The following is a 24,515-nucleotide window of genomic DNA, read 5'->3' on the forward strand; positions in this document are numbered from 1 at the left end:
ATTGAAATTGAGTTCTTGCTTTCATTTGCTCTATTTCTATATTACTCGCTCGGTCTAACGTCTAAACTCTGAAAAGGCGACCATTAATTCTTTGCCGATCTGTAGTCAATGTATAGCACGCACCTACTCGACGTGAGCCTCTTCTGTCTTCTCTTTAGTTACACTTTCATTATCACAGACTTTTCTAAGCATAGCCCACAGGCCACAGGCAAGTCTGAAAACGATGTTATGCCAAGGGCCCAAGGGCTTCAGCAAGGAAAACCCATATATATTCGCCTTGAATATATGGTAAATTCATCTGGGTTTCCTCCACGATCACCAATTAATTAATTAATATTTTTTTTTTCCATTGACATGACATAGTCCACCAATAAAATCAATTTTGCATCTCTCCTAACTCCTAAACTCTTTAATTAAGTCTCGAGATGGCATTTGATAACTGCTGAAACAGTAGCTGAAATTTTCCCAAGTTTAGAAATGTGACATTTAGGGGGTGCTTTTTTTCTGGATTTTGAGAGAGAAAAAGTTGGTCAATGAAAATTTGATTCTTATTAATGAGAAATTCATGTTTCTTTTTCAAATTTATGTAGAGACCAGGGAATAAGCACTCATATTCCTAGCATTCATATCCTATAATGTGAAAGTAAACCCCACACACCCCAGAGAACATCTCAGCATGCAATGGAAACATCTACCATACCTGTCACAGGGAGATGCTTTTCTCCCACTGCATGGTTGGAATGTTATGTGGGGCACGCTATGTGCATCGGTGGTAGCTAGGTCTCTAAGTTTGTCCTTCCTAAAAAATCTGACTTAGAAAAAACACTCTCAGATGAGACCTAAGCCACGGGGCCTACAGCCACCGAGAAAAAAATACTACTGTATTTTGGCTTAATTTGAAAAAAGTATAAATATATACAAAATAATATAAAATACAAGATTTTGCGCTCTACATATTTGCATTTAACTACTTTCGAACTGAGCCTTAAAGTGTGCATTTAGTATGGGTCAAGATTAGAATTACAAACCTGTTTGATTCAGACGGTACTGATACCAGAAAAGGCGAGATTATTAAAATATAAAACATAATAAGAAAAACATACCTAACAGTACTTGTGAAGAAAAAAAAAATATAATCGAACATCATCATAATTTTATAAATCATAACTTCATAACATCTAAAAGATAATAAAGAAGCATATTCTCCACCACCGCCAAAACTTTTGGCATTCCTAATTGGCGATTAATTCAAAAATATCGCCCCCGATGGATGAGTTCACTTGTAATCCATAAATGAATAAAAGCAAAAAACATTTTCTCGAGAAACTCATTTACCCTTCCTATTATTATTTTCCATCCAGGGAGGCTGTGGATCGTCTGCAGAAAATCCTTCAATAATTAGTCGGTAAGTATGATCAGAGAAACTAAGATGCCTACATCTGCTTCTTACTGGTACAGGTAATAGAAGCAACAGGTTAGCAGAAAGAAGAATGTCAATGTGAAAAAAATGACTGATAAAAGAAACACTATTACCTAAATCTACGTGGTTATTGCTCTTTCTACAGTTTCAAACTTCAATTTTTGAGAAGCCTCTTTATCCTCTTCTGCTTCTTTCTTCCGGACAACATGTAGCATTTAAGTGCTGTTGCAACTGGAAATTGCAGAGAAATCAAGCCATGTAGGAATTATTATTAATCCCGTACCATGATGCAGTTCGAGTGCTATTTTAGATGTTAAAAATCATCTCAGGCACCCATTGCCTGCTCTTAGTACATGCAGAGCATGTTAAATGAAGTGGAACAAAATATTCTTAAGGCTGTGTTTGGCTGCAGTGCAATTTTATTTGCACCAGTACAAATGTGTGGGAGTGCAAATGAAAAAAATGCAAAATTTTTAATTTTGTTTTAGATTTTACTTTATTCTACTTTGGGTCTTATTTTACTTCATTTCCATTGCAACCAAACAAAGTAAGGTCAAATTTGAAGCAAAAATAAATCAAAACTTGCACCCAAATCATTTGTACTACCATAGTTTTGCATCAGTGTAAATGAATTTGCACTGCAACAAACACAGCCTTAAGGTTCAATCTAGCAAGATGCAATCTAGGAAGGAGGGTTGACTTAGAAGCCAAGAACCTAATAGTCAACTTGTTACCTGATCCACCCAGAAAATGGACTCTAAACATTCTACCGAAGTGCACCCTGAATTTAATTTTCATAAATAATCCAGGTTGGGCTTCGCTAGGTATTGATTAGCATACCATAATTGTAAGTGAGCGAGCATTATGTCTTATGATTTAAGGGCATACAATAATATCTGTCCTAACCTAAGATGAGGTTGGCTGGTTGGAACAGTCAGTTCAGGCTATGACCAGCTGAAGCTGCAAAGATCCTGGAAATTACCTGACTCAAAAACCGTGAATACTATTAACCATATCCATAATAGAAAATTCAAGTTATTTGGTGTAGGATTTATTTATCTGCATCACAAATATTAGGGTAGTTTGTTATTCAAACTTCAGTGCAAAAGGAAGTAGGTACACTTTACCTGTGTGTGTCTCAACTTTGCAGTAGTCAGTTCATCGGTTAAACTAATCATCCTACATAGAAAAATTAAGCAAATAAGTAAAAATATGGAGTGAAAGCTTAGCTACTTGGTATATTATGATGGTCTACCGTGCTTTAAGTTCTGAAATTTTTGCAAGTAATAACCGTTCTCTTTTGGAAGCAGCTGTTTCAACCTGCCAAAAGAACAGGTGAAGACTTTTAGTAAATAAAAAAGAATATACAGTCAAGAATTCTATGGCAAGAGAAAAATGTGATGCCAAAGGTTTAGTTCCATATCCAGTCCGAGTTCAAATCAGCCCCCCACAAGACTGTGCCCCACAGCGTCCCACAGCACATCCCCGCCGTGTATTAGGAATATCTCCCAATGATGACATCATCATCTCTGGTACTATCATCGGAAGATGTTCCCAATACACAGCAGAGATGTGCTGTGGGACGTTGTGGGGCACAGTCTTGTGGGGGGCTGATTTGATCTCATCCAGTCCAACCCTCCCAAGACACCAGATAGCTGAGACCAACATTGGGTAGTGGTATAAAGAGTCAGCAATTCTATTACAACGTGGAACAGGATAAGTACAAGTAGCAGATTTACCAAGAAAACAATTTTCTCAATAAGCATTAAGCAACACGGGGTGACCAGTGTTGGGTGGTTGGTTCTGGTTATTTTGAGGGATCTCTTTTTCTTCCTTTTTTTTATTATTTTGAATATACATTTCGAAGATAGAAGAATCAAAAAGAGCCAAAAATCTTTGCTGTGCTTCAGTCCACCATAGGAATAGTATCAAACTATTCTATGGTTGTATTTGATTCCTCAGAAATAGGTGGAGAAGATGAAGTCATGTGAGAGTCCTCAAGGCATTCCCTAATTAATTTTTGGTGGAGCAAAATGCAGGCTATACGTATCAATGAACAGTGAAAGAAATAACACCATTATAAGTCCTATCTCATCATCTTTATAACAGAGAGAAACACTCACATTTGCATCATTATCTAAATTGTGTGGTGGTGGGGGCACCTTTGCATTCTGAAAAGCTGAAAGACAATTCAAGTACTTTAAATAAACCTGTTAAATACCTGTATCATAGATTAACATGACTAAGAACATATTTAGACATATTTTTCACTCACCATCTACTACCTCAGCTTGTTGGAAGCTATTCAAAAGATCCATAATAAGATCCTGTTAATTAAAAAAAAAAGATTATTCAAGAGGAATATAGTTATAAAGCGAAATAGAGGACTCAAATAATTTTTCTTTAACCTGTTGGTATAAGGTCTGCTGAAAAAGGCTCTGAAGATGAGGCATGAGAAGTGATGCAGGCATAGTACTGTTGTTTAATTCCCTGGATGATGGATTGACAGGCTGAAAGAAACAGGGAAAAATTCTCTGGATATGGGTTAAGACTCTAAGATAAGAGACTAAAAAGGAAGTCTGAAAAGGAATATTTAGAATGCAACAGAATAAGAAAGAATATTACACACTGCGACACTGAATATCCTTGTTCAGTAACATGTAATGAATATTCTTTCTCTAGCAGTTCATACATGTCCCATGACTGCATTTTCTTCATTCAGAATTTAAACGTTTTTTTTTTTTCATGGATGTTGGATTTTTTTCTTTTTTTATCAGTAACATGAAAAGAAAAATTACTGATGATGAAAAGAATTAATGATATCAAAAGAATGTCCTAGAACCCTCTCAAGACCACTTGGTCAAAGTGGCTCCAATACCATCTCGAAGAACCATTCAACCTAAAAGCTTAAGCTGTTAGGTGAGGTCCTTGAATAGATTGATATTCTCTAACAAACCCCTTGAAAGAGTTAGATCAACCCCTGCAACCTATCCCATGGGATTCCTTCCTTTTAAAATTTTCAATAGACCCAACCCTGAAAGATGTTCCCCAATACAGTTGTTCCCTTTGTGTCCCTTGTTTGACCAACTAATTAGCTAGTCTGTTTGACACTTATTTTGAACACAAGATTAAGTCACTCCCAATTGCCTTACTTCCATGATTCATCATCACCATTATCATCATCCAATCCTTACTTCCCTGAATCCTGTTTCGCCAATCTGTTCTGTTCAATGCCATCTCCATTGTTAAATTATTGGCGCTTAAATCATTTCTTACTAATTCCACCCATATCCTTTTTTGCCTACCCCTAGCCCTTCTAGCCCCTTCAACTAGCAACAAATCACTTCTTATGGGTGCTGTTGATGGTCTTCTATAGCATGTGATCAAACCATCATAGCCTACTTTCTCTCATTTGATCACCTATAGGAGCTATTCCTGAGTTCCTTTGAAAGACTTCATTTCTAATCCTATCCTTTCTAGTTTTCCACTCACATCCATCTCAGCAGCCTTACTTCCCTGATAGTGTGCCTATATTGCCAAGGCCCTTGACTGTTGTTTAGGAACTACCATACAACAGACTTTAGAGGCGATTGAATGTATTCTTTGCTATTTTAAGAAAATTCCAAGAAAGTATCTTTTATATAAATCATAAGCATCTAAAAGTTGAAGGCCCACTTCAAATTATTGTACAATTTGTTTATGGAAATTTTGAGTCTTGTGATTGTGATTGTGCTATGGTACAAGTGTTACTGAATTATTGTTGCCGAAACTCTTATATGAGAGTTAAGGGCCCACTTCAAGGCTGTACAGTGATAACCAGACACAATTTGGCACAGCATGATAGGGAAAAACATACCCAAGTAGATCAACATTATACTTGAGCAAAAAGCTTGAGTAGAGGTCTGCTACCTTTTGTGAAATCTAGTTAACAACTAGTTGACAGGGAGCTTTGAAAGGAAAACAGTTAATGTTAGCTTTTTTTCTCAAGCCAGGAACAGCCACTGATAATAACCCAATTTTCTTCTTCCGTTGAGACTTCTAATAGCAATAGAATCAAATACCTGAGCAGACTTTGGCGCTAAAAGCATCAAGCAAAGCAAGGAGTATACATTTCATGGAGAGCAGGTTCTATGACGTTGTAACCAATACATAAAACATGTGCCTATGGGGCTTTTTTGATCTGAATGACTAATCAGTGGAAAAGTATAGAAGGAACCACTAAAGTCCCAAAAGTAGATAGATTATCCAAAATGGATATTACAGTGGTTACAATCATGAAACCAATGCCCAGTCAAATTCTCAAAATGAGCATAACATGTAAAAATATGATAAGGCCCAAGGCCCAACACTGCGGGCAGGTACCCAGCACTCAGCCCCACCCAACCATAGTGTTGACTCCACCTTGGTCCAACCCAGGAAACTGCCTATCAGATACATATATACCAGGAGGCCACATCAATAAGAGGTTTGAGCACTCTCGAAGCTGCTCAATAGAATACAGTTGTAATCTGATAAGCCCATATCAACTGGTATCAGAGCCCTGCCTCCCAATGCCAGTCACCAAATCGGGTGGCGGGTGCAATGGAGGGTAGAGTCAAATAAATAGAAGCCAACCTCCATAAGGTAACTGGAGATCTCAAGGAAATTAAGGAGATGTTGTCTGCTATCATCACCCAAATTGATCAATTGTCTACCTCCGGAAGTAAGGAAAGTTTGAGCAGCAGCAACACCCAACAGAATGCCAAAGGTGGTGGCAAAAGACCCCTGCAACCCAGCGAGTTTCCATTACATCCATACACTTGAATGGTTAAGCCAGTTGCAGAAATTAGGGTTTCAAGAGAGTGAAAGAAAGAAGAGAAGAAAAGAAGAAGAAGAAGAAGAAGAAGAAGAAAGGGAAGTGTCGAGAGGTGTGTGAAGTTCACTGTTCACACCCTCAAGGTCACTTTATAATTGAAAATTAATAATTACAAGAAGGCCCCTATCCGGGTGCCCAAATACAAAGAGAGTACAAGGAAGGAGAAAATGACCAAAAACGCTCTTGTCTAACCATTCTTAACACTCCCCTTCAAGCTGAGCATATATATGTCAATCATGCCTAGCTTGGGAAGGTTCTTAGCAAACTTTGGATGGTGAACACCTTTAGTGAGGCAATCAGCTAGTTGGTCTTCTAACCTTACAAAAGGAAGGCAAATCTCTCCGCTAGCAATTCTTTCTCTAATGAAGTGTCTATCCACCTCAATATGCTTTGTACGATAATGTTGGACAGGACTGTGAGCAATATTTATGGCTGCTTGGTTGTCCCAATATAGTATCATTGGAACATTTGCTTGGATGCCCATCCAGTCAATAAGGTCTTCAACCAGAGTAGTTCAGACGCTCCATGAGCCATTGCCCTATACTCTACCTCAGCACTAGAACGAGCAACCACAGATAATTTCTTACTTCTCCAGGAAACCACATTGCCCCCTCCAACTAAGGCACAATAACCAGATGTAGATCTTCTATCATCGATGGACCCTGCCCAATAAACATCTGTGTAAGTCTCGATCTTTAGATGGCCATGGTTGGAATACAACATCCCTTTGCCAGGGCATCCTTTTAGGTAGGCTAAAATTTTGTTAACTGCCTGCATATGAGATGTCCTAGGTTCATGCATATATTGGTAACCACTCCAACAGCATAGGAAATGGCAGGTCTAGTCAAATAAAAATACAAAAGGCGTCCCACCAATCTCTGATATACCCCCCTACTCTTTTCTATTCTCCTTCCTTCTCTACTGCTAAAATCTTCACCTTCCCCCCTTTTTCTCTCACAAGAAGCTTGACTGAATCAGCAAATAGTGATTTCTACTTGGTATCAAAGCAGGTTGAAGGTTCTTGAAGTTGTTCTCTTATGCAGCCCTAGATTGGCCGACTGCATGGTGATTTAAGAGGCTGATCGAAGCTCTTAGGTAAGCCCAGATTTTGGATTTTCTTGATGGAACTATGTGCCTTGTAGCTGGTCTAGGGTTTTTCATTAGAATCAGGAAAAACTGGAGAAAGGGGAAGAGTCATGTTTTTACTGGACTCTTCAATTTTGACCTAGGAAGTGGTGCCCTAGTTTTTTAGGGTTCCTTGGAGTGTTTTGTAAGGGGCGATTCAAGTCCCACATGGTTTGGAGGCTTCTAGAGAGGGTGTTTGTCTTTTCTCTCTCTTCTCCCATCCCACAGAAAAGGAATCTTTTGTGGGAAGAAAGCCCAAGACACCAAGGAAGGGTTGTTGGTTCCAATAGGTGTCTTGTTTTATCTTGCTACAATTTTTAGTTATTTTCTTTACCTTTTTTGAGAAGCATGGAGGGCCATAGAGTTGAAAATAAGCCCGGGAGTGAAATGAGACCAGTGGGAGGGGGTGCTGGAGACCCCTTCGGGGGTGGAACCATTACTACAATTAGGCTGGATGGTGCAAACTACTTGGAATGGTCACAATCTGCAAAGATGGCCACCAGGGCTCGTGGGAAATTAGGGTATATCACTAGTGAAGAGGTGAAACCCGAAACTAGCAACTCCAGGTGGGTGTAGGAAAATTATATGGTGATGACTTGGTTGTGTAATTCCATGTTGCCACATATAAGTAAAAATTTCTTATGGGCAAATATTGCTAAGGAATTATGGGATGGGGTTGCAGAAACCTATTCACAAAGGGAGAATGTTGCTAGGGCTTACCAACTGAGAAATCAGATTATTGCTACAAGGCAGGGAGATAGATCTGTTGCAGCCTATCTTTCAGCCCTTAAGACCCTATGGAAGGAGATTGACCATTTGGAGACCTTTGCTTGGGAAACCACCAAGGATGCAGCTACCTATCAGAGACATTTAGAGAAGAACAGGGTGTTTGAATTCCTTGCTGGCCTTAACCCTGAGTATGATATTGCATGACAAAATCTTCTTTCCAAGGATAGTGTCACTCTCTCCCAAGCATATGCTTTTGTGTCAGGGGAGGAGTGCAGGAGGGATGTGATGATGAAAACCCAAATTTCTGATCAGTCTGTCATGGTAGTGTTGTGAAACCTAAACAAAGTGGCAGTGAAATCAAGAAGGAAGACAAAAGAGACTTGGTTTGTGACTACTGTAAGAAGCCTAAATATACAAGAGATACTTGCTGGAAGCTTCACCCACATCTTGTCCCGGCTAGATTGAGAAATAAGAAGGGAAATGCACACATGGCAGTTACCGGTGACACTCCGGCCCCTCCTACTACAACTGCTTTGGAGTCTATTGCAGCTGCTGCAATAAGGGCCGAACTTGAGAGGTATGGGCTACTTTTGAACCAGCGAGATACAACTAGTTCCAGTTCAACTGCAAGCGGACAACAAGGTATGGGTGGCACTGGTGGAGCTCACTCTACCTCCTTTGCTCACACAAGTAGTTCACATGTCACTGCAAATTATGTTTCCACTTCAGGTAAGGAGAGACCTCCTTGGATTATAGATTCTGGAGCCTCAGAGCACATGACCCATAGCTCCACTATTTTTTCCTCTTACTAGCTTTGTTCTGGTAGAGATAGGGTCTCCACTGCTAATGGATCCATGTTCCTATTGCTGGGAAGGGATCTGTCAAGATTAATGATTCTATTTGTTTACCCTCTGTCCTTCATCTTCCCAGATTGAGCACAAATTTGTTATCTGTTAGTAGTTTGATTAAGAATTTGAATTGCTCAGTAATTTTTTCTCCTAGACGTTGTATTTTGCAGGATCTGGATTCAAAGAGGACGATTGGGAGTGGTCGTGAAGTGAATGTAATCTACCTCCTGGATGTTCCCCCTCACCAGAGTCATCATGTTAGCAGGGACAGTGAGTCAGGATCTGTGAGTTAGATTATGCTTTGGCATAATCGTTTGGGCCATTTGTCTTTTTCTTCTTTAAGTTCTTTGTTTCCAAAACTTTTTGAGTTTGTTAGTCTGTCAAGTCTAGAGTGTAAAGGTTGTAAACTTGGAAAGCATTGTAGACATTCTTTTAAACCTACTAATAAAAGATGTTCTTCTTCTTTTGATGTTATTCATTCGGATGTGTGGGGTCCTTACCATGTTCCTTCTATGGGCTATTTTCTTCTATTTGTGGATGATTTCTCTCGACACTCTTGGATTTACCTAATAAAATCCCGCGATGAAGTACCATCCTTGGTGCGACACTTTCATCAGATGGTACTAACATAGTTTGGAACAAGAATAAAGGTGTTCAGATCTAACAATGCCTGGAAATAATTTGAAAGACATCTTGCCTTGTACTTGTTAGAATATGGTGTTGTCCATCAGAGCAGTTGCTCCTACAGTCCACAATAGAATGGTGTTGCAAAAAGGAAGAATAGACACATTGTTGAAACCGCAAGAAGCATGATGATCACATCTATGGTTCCGGTTTGGTTTTGGGGTGATGCAGTTCTCATAACAGTACAGGGTACCTTCTCGTATACTTGGATTCAGCACTCCATTCAGCCTTCTTTTTCCTCAGGGGGAGATGTTTCATGTTCCTCTCAAGGTGTTTGGGTGTGTCTGCTTTACACACATCCTTGGTCCTCATCGCTCGAAGCTTGATCCCAAGGCAAAGAAGTGTGTCTTCCTTGGATATGTAGAGAATCAGAAAGGGTACCGTTGCTATGATCCAGTCTCTGGGAACCGAAATGTTACCATGGATGTCACCTTTTTTGAATCCACGTACTTCTTCTCACAGAATCCTTCTCAGGGGAAGTGTTTTGGGGAAGTAAGTCAACACTCTATCCTTCTCCTAGTTCTAGTCCCTATGTCACCTCCTGTGCTGGACCACCACCCGGTGCCACCTACCTTGCCACCTCCTTTGCGCTCTGTTTCTCAGCATTACTCACGATAGGGACTTCACAAGGCAATTGATTCCACTACAGCAGAACTCACCATTTCCTGTCGATCCCTTGGAGACTCCAGATTCGACTGATATGGATTCAGGTATTCCTCTTGATCCCACTACTATTCAGTTCCATGATCCTACTAACTTTGTTACCGATAACCTTGATCTCCCTATTGCTCTTAGAAAAGGGAAGAGAAAGTGTACTGCTCATTGTGTTTCACAGTACTTATCCTATAGTGGACTTTCTCCTTCCTACCGTGCTTTTCTCTCTTCTCTTGATTCAGTATCTATACCCAAGGGTGTTAGTGAGGCTCTCTCCAAACCTGAGTGGAAGACAACTATGTTGGAAGAGATGGAAGCTTTAATTAAGAATCAGACATGGAACATTGTGGACCTACCAGAAGGTAAGGAGATAGTTGGATGCAGATGGGTTTACACAGTAAAATATAAGTTAGATGGAAGTATAGAGAGGTACAAGGCAAGACTTTGTCGCAAAAGGATACACACAGATATATGGCATTTATTATTTAGAGACCTTTTCGCTAGTTGCAAAGATGACCTCCGTTCGGATACTCCTTTTCCTTGCTGCCTCATACTCTTGGCCCTTGTTTCAACTGGATGTGAAGAATGTTTTCCTAAATGGGGATCTGCAAGAAGAAATGTATATGTATCTTCCTACTGGTTTCTACAATGATACTAAAAAGGGAAAGGTATGCAGGCTTAAGAAGTCACTATATGGCTTGAAACAATCTCCCAGAGCATGGTTTTACCGATTCAAAAAGGCCTTGATTGATTTTGGCTACACTCAAACTCAATCCGATCACACTTTGTTTCTGAAGCACAGGGGATCTTTGGTGTCAGTCCTAATTGTTTATGTGGATGATATTGTTGTCACTGGGAATGATCTGAGTGAGATTGATAGTCTGAAGAGGAACCTATATAAGGAATTTGAAATTAAGGATCTTGAAGAACTGAGATACTTCTTAGGCATCGAAGTTGCAAGATCAAAACATGAAATTTTTATTTCTCAAATGAAGTATGTCTTGGACCTTCTTCAAGAGACAGGGAAGCTTGGAACAAAGGCAATTAGCACCCCTATTGATCAGAACCATAAAATCAGTGCAACAGAAGGTGAACCAGTAAAGGACATTGGGAGATATCAATGACTTGTGAGTCGGCTGTTATACTTGTGTATGACAAGACCAGACATCTCCTATGCAGTGAGTGTAGTAAGTCAATACATGCATGCCCCACGAGTCCAGCATTGGGAGGCAGTTAACAGGATCCTTGCTTATCTGAAGGGACATCCAGGTAGAGGCATATTGTTTACTGATCATGGATAGTTGAAACTAGAGGCTTATACAAATGTCAATTGGGCAGGATGCCTTGATGACAGGAGATCAACTTCAGGAGTGTGCACCCTAGTTGGGGGTAACCTAGTCTTATGAAAGATTAAGAAACAAACAATGGTGGCAAGATCAAGTGTTGAAGCCAAATATAGGGCCATGGCACATGGAGTTTCAAAACTTCTATGGATTCGTTCTCTGTTAGAAGAAATTGGTGTATAGGCAGAAGAACCCATGATGTTATACTGTGATAACCAGGCAGCAATTAGCATTGCCCATAACCCTGTCCAACATGACCGAACTAAGCACATCGAAGTGGATAGACATTTTATCAGAGAAAGGGTAACTTCTGGAGAAGTCTGTCTTCCATACATTGCTTCTGATCTGTAGCTTGCTGATGTTCTCACAAAGGGTGTTGCAAAGAACAAGCTGGAGCATAATCTATGCAAGTTGGGAATGTGTGACATCTACTCCCAACTTGAGGGGGAATGTTGGGTGGGCCGGTTTGTTTTGTTGAGTGGCCCGGTTTGTCTTTAGTTTGTTTTTATTTAATTAGGAAGTTGTTGGGCCGAGACCCATTAGTTTTTATTTTTTAAAGTTGTGACTATTCAATTTTAGTAGCCACCCTACTAAGGGCATCCTTGTAATATCTCATCTTTAAGTTAGATATAAATATAATGAGGGACTGGTGGCTAGGGTTAACTTTCTCATAACTCTAGTTGACCTCCTACTTTTTTCTTCTTCTCCTTCCTTCTCTACTACTGAAATCTTCACCTTCCCCCCTTTTTCTCTCACAAGAAGCTTGACTGAATCAACAAATAGTGATTTCTACTGTCATAAACATATACTATCAACATTGTTACTCTACCATTAACTCTTCTAATAAATAAGGTGTGGTCAGCTTGACATTGAGAAAAACCAATCTTTAAGATGGCATTCCTAAACTTGTCAAACCATGCTCTTAGAGACTGTTTTGGCCCATACAAAGACTTCTTCAAGCGGCACACTTTTCCATCACTGTTAGGGAAACTTACCCCAGGTGGTAAGTCCATATACACTTCCTCTTGTAAGTCCCCATTAAGGAAGGCATTCTTTACATCCATTTGATATAAAGGCCACAAGTAATGGGTGAAAAGAGACATGATCACACGAATAGAGTTCATTTTAGCAACGAGAGCAAAGGTTTCAGTAGACGATCAAGACTACAATCAGCCTTGAACCCTAATAGATTTCAGATTAGGAAAAGTAGAAGAAAAGAAAGAGAAAGGAAGAAAAGAGAGGAGAAGAACTGGAGAAAACAAAGGTTGAAAGAAGGGACAAATTTAGAATGATCTGCCGCCGCCACTCTCTTAGTATTTATAGGTTATGTTCAGTACATAGGGAAAAGGACAGATCTGCCCTTAGTACTTACATGACAAATAAAGCAAATAAAAAACTGAAATAACAAACTGACCACCAACTAACACTACCATAACTGAAACAAATAACTACACATTGTTCTACGAACACAGTGGGGACCACAGCTGCGGGGCCCACAGCAGTGTTCTCTACACTCCCCCTCAAGTTGGGAATAGATATTATCATTCCCAACTTGGACAGGTCTGCCTCTAACATCTTCCTTGGTACTGCCTTGGTGAGGATATTTGCGAGCTACATGTTGGATGTGATATATGGGAGACATACTTCTTGTGATGAGACCCTCTCTCGCACAAAATGTCGATCAACTTCAATGTGTTTAGTTCTGTCATGCTGCACCGGATTGTGGGATATATTAATAGCCGCCTAATTATCACAATACAACATCAAGGGCTTCTCATAATCAACACCCAACTCTTCAAGTAGTGATCTCGGCCATAGGATTTCAGCCACTCTGTTAGCCATTGACCTGTACTCAGCTTCAACACTAGAGCGGGAAACAACACTGTGCTTCTTACTCCTCCAAGAGACAAGGTAGACCTCCTGTCATTAGCACTCCCAGTCCAATCGGCATTTGTATAGACCTCCACCTTCATGTAATTATTGTTCTTGAACAGTATACCTCTACCCGAACATCTCTTCAAGTATGCTAATATTCTCTCTGCCGCAAGAAGATGAGTAGTTCTAGAGGAATGCATGTACTGGCTGACAACACTAACTGCATAACTGACATCTGGTCGAGTGAGGCAGAGATATAGGAGCTTTCCAACCAACCGTTGGAACATAACTTTGTCTTCAAGAGGCTCCTTGCCCTCTGCACTAATCTTGTGATTCTGTTCAATGGGTGTATCAGCAGGCTTAACACCTAACTTTCCAGTTTCCGCCAACAGATCTAGAACATATTTTCTCTGAGAGATAAAGATCCCTTGTTTAGATTTAGCAACCTCAATACCCAAAAAGTACTGTAATGTACCAAGATCTTTCACCTCAAACTCTTGATGAATGAGCTGTTTGAGGGACTAAATCTCACTACTATTATTTCCTGTCACTACAACATCATCCACATACACAGCAAGCAGGGTCAGAGAGGAGTCCACCCTCTTAATGAACAGTGTATGATCTGACTGGGCCTGTACATAACCGAATTTTCCAAGGGCTAGTCTAAATCTATCAAACCATGCTCTAGGTGACTGCTTCAAACCATACAATGCCTTGTTCAGTCGGCAAACCTTCTTGCATGTCTCTGTATCATAGAATCCAGGAGGCAACTGCATGTAGACCTCTTCTTGTAAGTCTCCATTCAGAAAAGCATTTTTAACATCCATCTGGAACAGGGGCCAAGAATGACTTGCTGCAAGGGATAATAGAACTCGGATGGTGGTCATCTTGGCTGTTGGGGCAAAGGTCTCCAAGTAGTCTATACCATAAGTCTGGGTGAACTACTTTGCAACTAGCCAGGCTTTGTACCTTTCAATGGATCCATCAGCATTATGCTTCACAGTAAATACCCATTTACTTCCAACAGGTTTCTTTCCTTTGGGTAGGTCAACTAGTGCCCAAGTATTATTTTTCAATAGGGCATCCATTTCAATTTGCATTGCATCTTTCCACTCTGGAACTAATAAGGCTTTTTGCACTGTTCTTGGAATAGGGACATTGGCAATGGAAGTGAGATAAGACTGGTAAGAGGGAGATGGGTGATCATAGGATAAAAACTGGGAAATGCAGTGAGTTGTAGATGTGGTGCAATGTCGTTTCCCTTTGCGGACGGCAATAGGGAGGTCAAGTTCATCCGCAGGAGGTAAAGGAACAGTGGAAGGTGTCTCAGTGGGCTCTGGGACTGTAATACTTGGATCTGGAGCCACAGAAGGAACTGGAGCTAGCCTGGACTGTCGATGACTGGGATCAACCTGCCTGCATCACCTGTGATAGACTCCCAACTCCTGATCCCTCTGACCACCCTCACCATTACAGCCTTCATCACCTAGTAGAATAGGTAAAGGAACAGCCCCACTCCCACTGCGCTCCCCTTGGGGAAAAAGACCCAAATCCCCACTCTCACTACTCTCCCTCTGAGGAGAAAGCCTAGGATAAAAGGGTGTCTCCTCAAAGAAGGTGACATCCATGGAGACAAACTTCCCCGAAACAAGATCATAGCAACAATAACCCTTTTAAGTTTGTGCATAGCCGAGGAAAATACATTTGGAGGCCTTAGGGTCAAACTTGGAATGATGGGGCCCGAGAAGTTGAACAAAACAGGTACAACCAAAGGTTTTAAGGGGAACGGTAAACAACTCCTCGTCTGGGTATAGAAGGGAAAAATGGGTTTTCATATCAAGAACCCGGGAAGGAACCCGAATAATGAGATATATTGTCGTGAGGACGGCATCACCCCATAAGCGAATAGGTACATTGGAGGTAAACATAATGCTTCTAGCCACCTCCAAGATGTGCTTATTCTTCCTTTCGGCAACTCCGTTCTGCTGTGGTGAATGAGGGCAAGTTCTTTGGTGAATAACTCCATGATGAAGAAGGTAAGAGGTTAATGGCTTAGCAAAGTATTCCTTTGCATTATTAGATCTAAAAACTTTGATCTTGGCTCCAAACTGGGTTAGAATCATCTGATGAAAGTTTTGGGTCAGATCAGGAACCTCATCTCGAGAACGCATAAGGTAGACCCAAGAAAAACGGGTATGGTCATCAACAAACAACAGAAAGTATATGTACCCACCCATAGAAGGGATGTGATATGCTCCCCAAACATCAGTATGCACAATATCAAAAAAATAATTACTCTTTTTATTAATCAAAGAATAAGATGTTCTACAATGTTTGGCAAGCTCACAACTCTCACATCTCAACTTTGACAACTCAACAGACTCAAATAAAGTAGGAAACAGACTCTTCAAGGACCGGAAATATAAATGACCTAATCGGTTATGTCAAAGCATAACTGGACTCACAAACTGAGAAACAAAGGACTTCTTATCCACCAGCTCTTCCCAACGAGAACTCTCTCCGAGCAGATAGATCCCATTCGTCTTACGGCCAGTCCCAATCACCTTCCTCGTCTCCAAGTCCTGAAAAACACATCGGTCAGGGAAAAAGGTTACTGAACTGTTCATATGCTTGGTAATATTACTGACTGAAAGCAAGTTAGTATCAAGCTTAGGAACATGCAAGACCGAAGATAAAGAGATAGTATCCGATAACTTGATGTCACCCTTGCCAGAAATGGGAACAAGAGAGCCATCAGCAATGGATACTCTATCTCTATCGGAGGACAAGTGATAAGTAGTGAACAATGACGGCAAGCTAGTCATATGGTTGGATGCACCTGAATCTATTGCCCAATAGTATTCAGTATTACCTGGAGGTGAAGCATGGTAGATTGAGGCTCGAGTACCTGAATGTGCAAAGGAAGATGTGGCAGGGGTCGTTGGTGACTGAGATGGCTGAGCTGAACTCCCAACTTCCTTTTCCAACTGTATTAGGGCAGCCCGAACTGCAGCTAAGGTCTCTAGGGGTGTGCCTTTTGTGCCTGACAAGGATGCTGAATTAGTATTCACAGCCACATGAGCATTACTCTTCTTATTTCTTAGTTTTGCTGGGACCAAATGAGGATGCAGCTTCCAACAAGTATCTTTTGTGTGCTTGGGTTTCTTGCAATGTTCACATACCAAGTCCTGTTTATCTTCCTTCTTCCTGCCCCTTTTTGGATCACCCCCTGACTTAGGTTTAACAGCTGTCAGGGCTGGGGAAAGAGGCCGAGGTTGCATCATGACTTTCCGCCTGATCTCTTCACTATGCACCAGGGAGTATGCTTGAGAGAGGGTCACACTATCTCTGGTCAGTATCTGTTGCCGCACAATGTCATATTCTGAATTCATGCCAGCCAGAAATTCAAACACCCTATTTGTCTCAACTTGCTTTTTGTGAGTCTGTGCATCTTTGGGACTCCCCCCACTCAAGAGTCTCTAGGTGATCAATCTCATGCCACAGGGATTTCAAGGTAGAGAAGTAGAGAGAAACTGGTTTCTCTCCTTGTTTAAGACTATTCACTTCACACTTCAGTTCATAGGCTCTGGCAACATTAAGGGGTTGGGAATAGGTTTCTTTCATAACATCCCATATCTCCTTGGCTGTCTTGGCCCACAAGTAATTTCAGTTGATATGTGGCTGCATAGAATTACACGGTTATGCCATAACCAAGTAGTTCTCTTGAACCCACTTGGTGTACATCGGGTCCTCCTTGGAAGGTTCTTTCACATCTCCCAAGAGGTAGCCCAGTTTTCCCCTTCCCCCAATAGCCATCATGGCTGATTGAGCCCATTCCAAATAGTTCGATCCGTCAAATCTCACAGTTGTAATCTGAAACCTAGTTTTAGATATACTACCATAATTGTTGTTCCCAAAACTACCTTCTCCCCGATTTTTAAGCTCCATCTTTGGTGAAGAATCAGTAGGTACAAACTGTTAGGGTCACTACAACAGAAAACAGCAGTTGGACAGTCGATCACAATCAGAAATCAGTATGGAATCAATGCAGGTCTGATCTGAAAAAAATCTGTAATCATAGAATATGCATGAAACTAGTGCAGGTCTGATCTGAAACCAATCGACAACCACAGTATATGCATGGAACCAATATAAATCTGATCTGAAACCAATCGGCAATCACAGTACCAAGCAGTTCGTACAAGTTTTCACCCCCTAAAAGAGCTCGAAACCAAAATATTGGTCTGAAACCAACTTAGAGAGCAATTTGAAATGTTGGAACAGAATTAGGGTTTCAATCATAGGTCTGAAATAATTGCTCAGCCGCACTTTCCAAGCAGTCCATACAGTTAGGTTTCGTCGTAGGGTCAATGTGAAACCCTAAAACTGATCACCTCTGGGAGAAAACCCTAAAACAAGCACTTTCCAAGAGGACAACAAGAGTTCAACCCAATAGAATGGTTTGCCGCAAGGTTAATGTCAAACCCTAGAACAGAGATAAAGCCCTAAAACAGTTCAGCCGCTCCTTCTAGATAGGTCCAACCTATCTTGACTGATAGCAGTCTCTAGAAAATAAATAAGACTTACCCAGAGAATGTTGTTCGCTACCTTCCAAGGTTGCCTGAACCCTAGCCTTCTCTGATTCTTCCTGATTACCAACACTCTACAAGCCGTGGCAAGTCTTCAACAGCTACAAACCTCTTCTGGTAACCTCCAAGAATCAGCCAACGTATACTTCTTCATAAACTTCCAGCCCTAGATAGTTCTCATGTAGTCGGCTGGACTAGACTCACATGAGAAACCCTAGATAGATAGGCTCTAATACCAAGTAGACGATCAAGACTACAATCAGCCTTGAACCCTAATAGATTTCAGATTAGGAAAAGTAGAAGAAAAGAAAGAGAAAGGAAGAAAAGAGAGGAGAAGAACTGGAGAAAACAAAGGTTGAAAGAAGGGACAGATTCAGAATGATCTGCCACCGCCACTCTCTTAGTATTTATAGGTTATGTTCAGTACATAGGGAAAAGGACAGATCTGCCCTTAGTACTTACATGACAAATAAAGCAAATAAAAAACTGAAATAACAAACTGACCACCAACTGACACTACCATAACTGAAACAAATAATTACACATACTGTCCTACGAACACAATGGTGACAACAGCTGTGAGGCCCACATCAGTGTTCTCTACAGTTTCCAAATAATTAATGCCATAAGTCTAAGTGTATCATTTGGCTACAAGCTGAGCTTTGTATCTTTCAATTGAGCCATCTGCCTTGTGCTTAACAATATAACCCCACTTACACCTAACAGGAATCTTATCTTTAGGGCAAGGAACAACCTCCCAAGTATGGTTCTTTATTAGGGCCTCCATTTCTTGGTTTGGTTCATAGCTTCCTTCCAATTAGGGCACTGCATTGCCTCTGTAACACTACAAGGGATGGAAACAGGAGAGATAGCAGAAATATAGGCACAATAGGAAGGGGAGAGAGCATCATAAGAGACAAAGTTAGTGATAGGATACTTGCTACATGTCCATTTCCATTTTCGAATGGCAATAGGAAGATCAAGGTCAAAATCAATAATAGGATTGTTACGAGGTTCAAGATTACCAGAGTCTGGGGAATCAGATTGTGATGGACATTCTGCTTCAGAAGGCACCCTCTTACGATGCCTGATGAAAAATTGTTGCTAGGACCGAGATCAATACAGAGGAGGAGAAGGAATAGAGGTAGGAATAGGGAGGCAGAAGGGAGTTCGATCTTCACTTGCATTCTCCCCCTGAAGAGAAGGACGGGATGACTGGAAAAATGAAGAGGATTCCAAAAAGGTAACATCCTTAAAGACATATCTCTTTCCAGAGAGAGCATCAAAGCATCAATAACCTTTCTGGACTAGAGATTAATCAAGGAATACACACTTAATGGATTTAGGATCAAACTTGCGCTAGGAAGGACTCATATCATGAACAAAACAAACACAACCAAAGACCTTAAGAGGTAGATTAAAACGAGGTTCATTAGGGAAGATTAGTTGAGGAGAATGAAGGTTAAGGACGCTTGATGGGAGTCTGTTAATGAGATATACAGCTATCTAGACTGGAGAGTAATCAAGAAATACACACTTAATGGATTTAGGATCAAACTTGCGCCGGGAAAGACTCATATCATGAACAAAACAAACACAACTAAAGACCTTAAGGGGTAGATTAAAAGGAGATTCATTAGGGAAGAGTAGTTGAGAAGAATGAAGGTTAAGGATGCTTGATGGGAGTCTGTTAATGAGATATATAGCTATCTCAATAGCATCACCCCATAAACGAGTTGGAACATGAGTTTGGAACAATAAGCCTAGAGAAACTTCAACCACATGCTTGTCTTTTCTTTCAACCACCCCATTTTGTTGTGGAGTATGACTACATGAACTTTGGTGAATAGTGCCCATGTCTTCAAGAAATCTATGCAAGTGGTGTTCAAAGTATTCCTTGGCATTGTCAGATCTTATTACCTTAACTCTTTTCTCAAAGTGTGTCTCGACCATATTGATGAAGTTTTGAACAATAATAGGAACTTCATCTCTACTTTTTATCAAGTAAAGTCATGTATATCGATTGTAGTCATCAACGAAGAGAATGAAATATCTGTACCCCCGCCCCCCATACAGGGGACAGGATATGGGCCCTAAACATCAGTATGGATCAAATGGAAAACAACATTACTTCTTTTACTGCTTGCAAAATGTGTTTCTACATTGTTTGGATAAATGACAAACTTCACATTCAAAAGGTCCATCCAGGAGGTAGACTCCATCCATTTCATGCCCACTTCTAATCGTCTTCCCCGTGCTCCAGTCCTGAAAAACACAATGGGTGGGAAAAAAGGTCACTGAGCAATTGTGGGATTTTGTTAGAGAACTAACAGACAATAAATTTTTTTGTAGCATAGGCACATGTAGAACAAAGTCAAGAGAAAGGCTATTAGTGATTCTGACTTCACCCTGACCCGAGATTGGGGTTTGAGATCCATCCGCAACAATAATCTTGCCCTTCCCCGGGGTTAACTTATATGAGGTAAAATGTAAAGGTATACCAGTCATATGGGCATTGGCCCCAAAGTCTACTATCCATGGGCTAAAGGAGGTGGAACAAGCAAGTGCAGTACCTGTCTTGGCATATGAACTAGATAGATTACCAAGTCCAAAACTAGATGATGAAGATGTACCACCCTTCTCTAGCTACAACAATATATTCCTAAGTTTGTCCATCACATTAGCGGAGTCAAGCACATCTGAGGACTGAGCATCATTGCCAACTGTAGCCAAGTGAGCATTGCCCTTCTTCCCGGTTTTGTACTTCTTTGGTTTTAGATGAGGATTGAGCTCCCAACACCTTTCTTTACTGTGTCTTGGCTTCTTGCAGTACTCACAAATAACATCCTCGACCTTCTCTACATTGGGATGTTTGCTAGTATTTTGCTTGGATCGAGATGACATAAAGGCAGAATGATCACTCATAGAGGATTGCATCATGGCGGTTCTTCGGCTTCCTTCCCCTTGTACAAGAGAGTAAGCAGTAGCAAGAGAAACAACATCACAAAGAATGTGTTGTCTGGTGAAATCAAACTCTGGTTTAAAGCCAGATCAAAGACTCTATTCTCCTCTATGTACTTCCGGTACTACTCACCATCTTCAGGGTCCTTCCAAACTAGAGCTTTCAAGTGATCCATTTCTAACTATGGAGAAGAGAAATACATAGCAATAAATCTCTCCCCCTGACGCATACTGCAAGCTTCTGTCTGAAGCTGATACACTCTAGCAGTATTGTTAACTTGGGAATAAGTAGTAACTACCATATCCCAGATATCCTTGGCAGATGGAAGAAACATGTAATTTCGGGCAATACGAAGTTGCATTGAGCAAATCAGCCATGACATAACAAGGGAGTTGTCTTGTTCCCACCTTGCAAATTTTAGGTCTTCAGGACTCGGCTTCACTTCCCTTCATTTGATGAATCCCAGTTTACCCCTCACAGTTATGGTAAGTTTAGCAAACTGAGACCACTCTAAAAAATTAGTTCCATCTAGCTTAACAATAGTTATTATACCACTGGAGATATATGTAGCTCCTAGGAGCACATCGAGAACCATTTGAAAATCGTTAGATGATTCCATTTTCTAACAAGACACCTTTTCACCAACCAAAAAGGACCCCCAACACTTTAATCGAGGTTCCAGACCCAAAAAACTAGGTTGGCGGCAAAATAGAGGGAGAAAAAAATCTCCCAAAAATCACACAGTGCTCAGAAAATTATGGGACCACTTCCCATCAATCCCAAATTGAAAAACGACCTGAATGGTCTAGGTTTTATAGTAGAAAAAAATCATTAAACCTGTTGTACATGGCTTGACATCAGATATGGAATTTCTGCGATTTTTTCCTTGAAAAATCCACCAAAAATCATAAAAAATTCATATAACAACAAGAGTCATACCAAAACTTTTCTAAAATCAGGGCGAATCAAACTTTGTTTGTTTCATAGACTGTCGCTAACACCTGTACGGATTGCTGATGTCATCCGGTGGCAGTCTAACATTAGCAATTTGCCTTTGGGTAGGAGATCAACATAAAACTAACTCCCAGATGCTTCTACCCGCTCTAATACCAAGTTGCAGAAATTAGGGTTTCAAGAGAGTGAAAGAAAGAAGAGAAGAAAAGAAGAAGAGGAAGAACAAAGGGATGTGTCGAGGGTGTGTGAAGTTCACTATTCACACCCTCAAAAGTTCACTTTATAATTGAAAATTAATAATTACAAGAAGGCTCCTATTTGGGTGCCCAAATATAGAGAGTACAAAAAAGGAGAAAATGAGCAAAAAACACCCCTGTCTAACCATTCCCAACAAAGCCATAGTTTGGTACCTACGGTACCATAAGACCCATCCACAGCTCACTTGGCTCGATTTTACTGAAGTCCTATGTGTAACGTTTGGACCTTCTGGCTTTGAGGACTTTGATGAGTCCTCATCCAGGATCAAGCAGACTAGAATGGTGTGCTAATACCAATCTGTGGAAGCTCCAAAAGGATAGACTGAACAAGCTCAAAAGGGTTCCCAAACCTCTGGGGCCAATCCTTAAGACACCCCTGTTAAAGTTGAGACCAATCTGGGAAAGCTCAACCCCATGGTAGTGCTACCCTTCAAGAAACTTCCCTGGTCAGAGATGCAAACCTGGAGGGAGAAAGGCCTTCGCTACAATTGTTATGAACTATCCATTCCAGAGCATAAATGTAAAGCCCAACAAATATTTCTACTTCAAGTCGATGAGACTAGTGAAGAGCCAAATCCAATTGAGGAAAGGACAAAAACCAAGATGAGATGGAAACTCCTCTAGTCGAGTACTATGAAATATTCCTACAGACCATGAGGGTAATTTACCAATAAATAGTGGGAACATTCAATTTTATCTCCCACTTGCTCTCTAAGAGACTGGACCTAGTGGTTCAACTCACGACGCCTTTTGTAGTTCATGTAGCCAATAGAAGAAAAATCCAATGCAAGGGGGTATATAATGGGGTATAGTTGAAGATTCACGGGAATGTATTCCACGTGGACCTTTACCCACTGGACTTCTCAGGGGCAGACATTGTCCTAGGGATCCATTGGCTTAGTCAACTCAGCTTGGTGATATGTGATTGAGCCAAATTGACCAGGACCACCAATGCCACCTAGCTGGGTTCAAAGTTCTAAACCATCACAATTGGGTGCATAATCTCCCCAAGCCCTACTTAAATCCTACCAAAACATGGGGACCCATACACGTCCTTGGGGTCATTCTCATTGGAGCCTATCATAACCACCTCAGGTCCACCTAGTCCTATGCTTTCAGCTGAGAACCAAGCCCAATTACATCAACTATTACAAGGATACAATGATGACTTCAAAGAACCTGAGGACTTACCCCCCCACCAGACCCCATGATCATTGAAACCCTTTGTTGCTTGATGCCCCGCTCACCAACGTGAGGCCGTACTGATATCCCCATTACCAACAACTGGAAATTGAAATGATGGTCCAAAAGCTGATAACAAAAGGGCAGATCCAACCCAGCTGCAGCTCTTACTCTTCCTCGGTATTTTTGGTCAAAAAGGATGGGTTGTGAAGGTTTTATGTAGACTATTGGGCTTTGAACCAAATCATTTTCAATGACAGGTTTTCAATTCCCCTAATTGAGGAGTTGTTTGATGTGCTAGGCTAGGCCAACTACTTCTCCAACTTGGACATACAATCAAGATACCACTAGACTAGAGTCCACCCCAATGACATCCACAACACCACATTTCAAACCTCAGAAAGGCACTATAAAGTTGTAGTTATGCCCTTCAGTTTAACAAATGCCCCATCCACTTTTCAACAACTGATGAATGAAATCTTCAAGCCGTTCCTATGAAGATTTATACTCATCTTTTCTGACAATATGCTAGTTTACAGCCCTGATTGGGCCACCCATCCATAGTCAGGACAGATCACAAGAGTATTAAGCACCTCCTGGACCAGTGTGTCTTGGGCTCGATGTTAGACAGTCTTGTATGCCCTTAGCTTCAATCGGATTTGATGTACTTTTATTATTTAGTGGAAATAAATTAAAGTGCATGTTTGATTCATGTTGTTTGGTATAATTCTGTGTAAGACCCTAAAACTGGACACTTATAGAAACTTGTGTTAGTTTTAAATGTTCACAGCCATTGGATAAGTCTGGGGAGATTTATCCTGCCAAGGCTGATACTGATGTGCCACCAAGTGTTGGGATGGCTTGTTTCGGCCATCAGGGTAAGACCCAAGGCACATGCAGTATGGGATTGCTTGAACCCTTGAACCGGACCAGATTTCCAGTATTGCCCTAGACCTTGGAGACAGATGGGCAAAACTGGAAAGTTACATCTAACCCCTAGACTCGATTATGACACATCACTAGGTGTCGGATCGGGCT

General features: G+C 40.9%; 1 protein-coding gene across 11 annotated transcripts in view; it reads right to left on the reverse strand.

Moving 5' to 3' along the window:
- Positions 1-1,039: 1,039 nt before the first annotated feature.
- The window catches only part of LOC148881068 (serine/threonine-protein kinase BLUS1-like), a 65,367-nt gene continuing 41,891 nt past the window's right edge, over positions 1,040-24,515 (reverse strand). For 2 of the 11 annotated variants that reach the window (XM_088963327.1, XM_088963332.1), the window contains 7 exons: positions 3,829-3,930; positions 3,696-3,747; positions 3,544-3,599; positions 2,676-2,740; positions 2,548-2,599; positions 1,534-1,651; positions 1,040-1,377 (listed from right to left, as the gene is read on the reverse strand). In XM_088963327.1, the coding sequence (XP_088819453.1) occupies positions 1,595-1,651; positions 2,548-2,599; positions 2,676-2,740; positions 3,544-3,599; positions 3,696-3,747; positions 3,829-3,930 (384 nt within the window). In that variant the 3' untranslated portion in view covers positions 1,040-1,377; positions 1,534-1,594. Of the gene's footprint in view, positions 1,450-1,533; positions 1,652-2,326; positions 2,480-2,547; positions 2,600-2,675; positions 2,741-3,543; positions 3,600-3,695; positions 3,748-3,828; positions 3,931-15,998; positions 16,116-24,515 lie in introns of all 11 variants that reach the window. The other 9 variants (XM_088963326.1, XM_088963325.1, XM_088963324.1 and 6 more) reach the window with 9 other exon arrangements.

This window comes from Nelumbo lutea, chromosome 1 (genome assembly GCF_056320005.1).
Source record: "Nelumbo lutea isolate HS-2025 chromosome 1, American lotus-T2T, whole genome shotgun sequence".
In the NCBI taxonomy this organism is placed as follows: domain Eukaryota; kingdom Viridiplantae; phylum Streptophyta; class Magnoliopsida; order Proteales; family Nelumbonaceae; genus Nelumbo; species Nelumbo lutea.